This window comes from Gavialis gangeticus, unplaced genomic scaffold (genome assembly GCF_001723915.1).
Source record: "Gavialis gangeticus isolate Ggan-Ray unplaced genomic scaffold, GavGan_comp1, whole genome shotgun sequence".
NCBI lineage: Eukaryota > Metazoa > Chordata > Crocodylia > Gavialidae > Gavialis > Gavialis gangeticus.
The window spans coordinates 106485969-106490890 of NW_017729022.1; the positions used below are offsets into that span (position 1 = coordinate 106485969).

General features: G+C 40.8%; 1 protein-coding gene and 1 long non-coding RNA gene across 4 annotated transcripts in view; one reads left to right on the plus strand and one right to left on the minus strand.

The window, feature by feature from the left end:
• FBLN1 (fibulin 1) overlaps positions 1-4922 on the plus strand; it is a 149347-nt gene that overhangs the window by 77833 nt on the left and 66592 nt on the right. For all 3 annotated transcript variants that reach the window (XM_019515931.1, XM_019515929.1, XM_019515932.1), the window contains 4 exons: positions 873-1016; positions 2454-2582; positions 3093-3218; positions 3721-3840. In XM_019515931.1, the coding sequence (XP_019371476.1) occupies positions 873-1016; positions 2454-2582; positions 3093-3218; positions 3721-3840 (519 nt within the window). The remainder of the gene's footprint in view (positions 1-872; positions 1017-2453; positions 2583-3092; positions 3219-3720; positions 3841-4922) is intronic.
• Positions 4413-4922, minus strand: part of LOC109296516 — a 23707-nt gene continuing 23197 nt past the window's right edge. The window contains exon 3 of the long non-coding RNA XR_002096969.1: positions 4413-4425. This is a non-coding gene — a long non-coding RNA (uncharacterized LOC109296516). The remainder of the gene's footprint in view (positions 4426-4922) is intronic.

Consider the following 4922-nt stretch of genomic DNA (forward strand, 5'->3'; position numbering starts at 1 on the left):
GACTGGGTCCCTCCTGCCCCTGCCCACCAACAGCTACCATGAACTTTGCAGTAACAGGCAGGTGCAGTAGGGCTGCACAGGCAGGGTCTCTCTGGCCCAGGACAGAGGGTGTTTGAATATGGCTCACCGGCCTGCTGGGTGATAAAAAGTTCATGATCCAGCCCCATATTCAAATAGTTGGACACCCCTGCTGTAGACCCTCCGACCCTAGACATTTTCAAGAGCAGGTTGAACAGAGTCTTGGCTGGCATGGTTTAGTCGGGCACAATCCTGCCTTGAGGAGAGGGCTGTACTAGACTTCATGAGGTCCCTTCCATTCATACTTTCCTGTGCTGCTTCTATCTGTAAGGGCTTGAATTGGGACCTAGCTAAAGGGCCTGGCGGTGTTCTGTCTCCACAGGAAAGTAAGGTGTGTAGGGGTGGGACAGGTCATAGTAGCATATGTTATAGGAATGGCACATTTGACTTTTTCCTAGAGCAGCAGTAGCATGTATTTTTAGGAGGGCTTTGCCAGTCTCACTCTTAATCATCCTGTCTTAAACCAGATACTGTGCTTTATGCCACTGCAAGTAAAAAGCAGTATTAGCACCTCCATTCTTCTCTTTCTGTGGATCAGCTTTTAGTTGCATCTTTTTTAATTTGGGGGAACACTATTAAAAGTAAAAACAGGAGTAATGCATCCAAGTCTCCCTGATTTCCAGTAGAATTTGGTACCTACTTCCTTTTTTATCTTTGCAAATCACTTCAGTTTGCACAGCTAAATAGCTGCAAGTGTCTCTTTAGTTTCCCAAGGGTACAGGGAGAATGTCCTGCCACAAAGTATCTGTAAAGTGAGGATTACTTTCATCACTTGGATTTTTGTGCTATTGTAGATATTAATGAGTGCCTCAGCACCAACATGCCATGTCCAGTTGGGCAGATATGCATTAACACCGATGGCTCATATACCTGCCAGAGGATCACTCCAAACTGTGGGCGTGGTTATCATCTCAATGAGGATGGAATGAGATGTGTAGGTAAGCTATAGATACAGATCAAAACTGTTAAATGTATCAGGGAGAGGAGAAGATGTTCACATATTTACTTTTTAACTCAACCTTGTTGTTCTCAGCCTTCCATCCAAGCCTTTCTTCCATCTATTCCTATAGCTCTCTCTTGACCTTTATCTTCCTTCATGTTGCCCCTACAGGTGATGGTCTGTGAGCAATCTCTCATGCTTCCTTCTTTCAGTGATCCTTTCGAACTGTAGTCATATACTGGAATAATTCAATTTGAGTGAAATGTACCCTACTGCTGAGAACCAGCCCACTTGCTCCTACAAAATGTCCTACTTGAGTGTTGCATAAGTTATCAAAATAAGGTTTAAGAGAGTCTTATAGAAGCCTTGTGCTAGTCTTTAGATTAGGGGTGAATGTAATCCTTAGATTGTAAAGGCAAGTACTTGTGTGTGCTCTAAACTTTTAAAAACCCATCAGGGCAGTTCTGAGATGGTGTGAACTGTCATAGCTTCAGTGACTTAGGTAATCTGGGGCCAATTCTACCAGGTTCAGATCTCTCCCATGGATACCTAATATGGTATATAAACATAATTCTACATAGCACTTCTTTCATATAATGTGCTTTCTTTTTTTTTTTTGTCCCTGATTCCCCACTCCCACTTTTATAACATGTATAGCAACATGGGGGTCAAGAGATACCATGTGCTGTAAGACTACTTTACATGGAATTGACAGAGGCATAAGAATGCAGCCAGCTGCTCAGGGAAGCTACAACACACAGGGGCAGCAGCAATTTCTGGCTGCTGCTGTGCACTGGCAGCATTTTTCTGCTCATACCCCAAAGTTGGTGCCCAGGGCAGCTGCCCCATTTGCCCCACCCTAGTTCCACTACTGCTCATTGATTTAGATCCAGTTCTCTTTGAAGTGCAGTGGAGTCTTGCCATTGATTTTGAGGCATGCACGCAGTAGTGTTTCGCAGATACTAATGAATGAAGCCTCACAATTTATCTCTATGTGAAGCAGATACATTTTTTTTGTGGGGGAGGGAGGCTGGTAGGCCTACATGTTCAGTTGACTGCATATTTGTGAATGGTCAAAGATTATAGAATTTTTACAAAAATCTACATTTTTTTTTTTAGTTTTCTTGACAAAAATTTGATTTTTTTAAAGTTGTTTTTGACGCATTTCTTCATGGATAATTTGTGCTTTTTCTATGTATTATTTAGACCTATTGGCAGTTTTTCTTTTTTTACAATTTTTGACCAATATTTGACTAGTCAGCTAACCAAACTTTATTTGACTGGTCAAATACCCAACCCTAGTATTTTTACACTTATTTTATGGATGGGCAAGCTGAAGTAGGAAAAAAGGTCATACAAAGGCAATGCTTTACTCCCACTGCTTGAGACCATCTTTTCGCTCATTTCTCTCTCACTCTCTCTCTTTTCCCCTTAGATACAGATGAGTGTTCATCATCCAACCAGCCATGTGGAGAAGGACATGTTTGTATAAATGCCCCTGGCAGTTACCGCTGTGACTGCAAATCAGGCTACTCATTTGATGCCATCAGTAGAACTTGTGTTGGTAAGTTGCATTCTCTGAGAAGATTGTTTCATAGCTTTAAATATATAAATAAATAAATAAATAGCTGTTTTATAAAAGCATCACTTTATTAGTTTTGTCACAAGGTTTCATCTGAATGCGCATGATTTGCTGGAGTCCACCACCTATTAGAGTTGCTGATACTTCAAAGGAAACTGTATTTATATAACTTAAAATGCAATACAGTTAAAAGGTAAGATAATAAAACAGCGTGCAGTTGTTTTTAGGGTGCATCTAAAGCCAAAACGTCCCTTTGGAAGAACACAGCAGTCTTCTCGTGTTTATATCTAATTCAATTACATACAACAACATGCTGAATATAAACCAGTTCTGCCTCTAAAGTAGCATTCTGAGCACTTCATTCATTTTCCAACATAAAATGGAAATCTAAAAAATAGAAATCAAATTTCTGTGACCAGAAAAACTCATTCACTGGAGTGCCCCCATAAAGGCAACTAGTACCAAAGTCTGTATCTATATTTATCATTGCAGACATCAATGAGTGCAGGCGCTACCCTGGACGTCTTTGTGCTCACAAATGTGAGAACACTCCTGGATCCTATTACTGCACCTGTACCATGGGCTTCAAACTTTCTATTGACAGCAGGTCATGTGAAGGTAAGGAGACAAATCTACATGGGCTGACTAGCTGAAAACAATGTTCATTGTTTGTTATTTTTGCTATTCCTATTTGATTTCTCTGTTCTAGGCTTCAAGGGCTAAATTGTAATGGCTTAAGGAATTGTTTTCACTATAGTCATTTTCGAGGTGAAATATAAACGATGTCATCATAACCCCTCCTTTCTCTACATGGCTTTGTCCCTTCTAATGGCAACATCACAGAGGGGCAGTGCTGTTATAGGAGATAATAAAACACAGTAGAACAACCCCCTGCCATCCACCAACATGGAGATATTCAGACTTATGGTCACTTATTGCCTACCCACTTCTACAGCTGCTAATGTATATTTTTGTGATAGCGATTGAAGGAAGACATCTGATTTTGGTCAATAGGAATGCCTTTTCCAAATTTATGACCCAATCTTGTAGAACTGAGGTTTATGTAAGCAGACCCTACTAGTAGAAACTTGGCTGGACTGTATCAAATTTTATATTTCAGACTTAAATGAATGTGAGAGCAACCCCTGTAGCCAAGAGTGTGCCAACGTATATGGTTCCTATCAGTGTTATTGCCGTCGGGGCTATCAGCTTAGTGATATGGATGGAATCACCTGTGAAGGTAAGAAACATTTTAACTGAAAGCTGCAATTTTTTAAAGGTGGGAAGTGGACAATCCTTTTATTTTTATTCACACAAAAACAAAAATGAGATGTCATCTCTGTGGAACAGTTCCTTGTACCTGACTTAATACCAATACAAATAATATTTCATCATTTGGTTCTCATAAGTTTTCTACACAATTAAAAACTATCTCCCATCCAGGCCCCTTGAGATCAACTTGCAGGGTGTGAAGTCCTGAAAAAGTTTTATTGTTTGAGCTGAAATGTAGTTTGAGGCTTACTTTAAATATTGGAAGTGCTTTTACTTGTGGCACTAACTGGCTTACATATTTTCATCAGCTGAGGATTCTGAAAAGCTTCTAAGTACTTTTTTATACTTGACCTTTCATGAAGCATGCTCTGAACACACACAAATACAGGCATTGCTTAAAGAATTATCCTAATGGGATAGGCTTGTCTAGTGGATAGTGACTGGACTCGGACCCCAGAAGCCTGAGTTCTTTTCTTGGTTTGCCTCTGGCTCTCTTGGTGGTCTTTCACAAGACACTGCCTCAGTTTTCCCATTTTGTAAAATATGAATGAAGCTACTGACTTTCTTTGTCCTTAGACCATACGGTCTAGAGATGAGGAGTGGTACAATAAGAGTCATTCATCATCATTGTTACCTGCTTTCATGGCAAGGCTGAATTTTTGGTCTTGTTGGCCATGGACAGGTGTTCATTTCTACCACTCTAATTTCTAGGAAATTTGCAGCACTAGAAATCTTCCTAAGAGAGGGCTCATAGAGGTGTTCCAGCTTGCAGATGCCCTCTCTCCCCTGTTCCCCATGCCTTCCCCAGACTGGAGTCCCCACAGAGACTCCTCCCTATTACAGAAGAGTTGAGCATACAGCTGTTCATTCTAGCAAGAAAAACCCTCTCACAGGGGAGATCTTCCAGTTGTCAGCCTAGAACATCTTTCTCCCAAATGAGGCATGATTCTTGTGGGAGAAACTGAATTAACACCTGCATCTGAAGTGCTTTGGGTTAGAGTGAAAGGCTCTTGAGGCGAAAGAGACTTAACGGTGGGAGTCTACTACAGA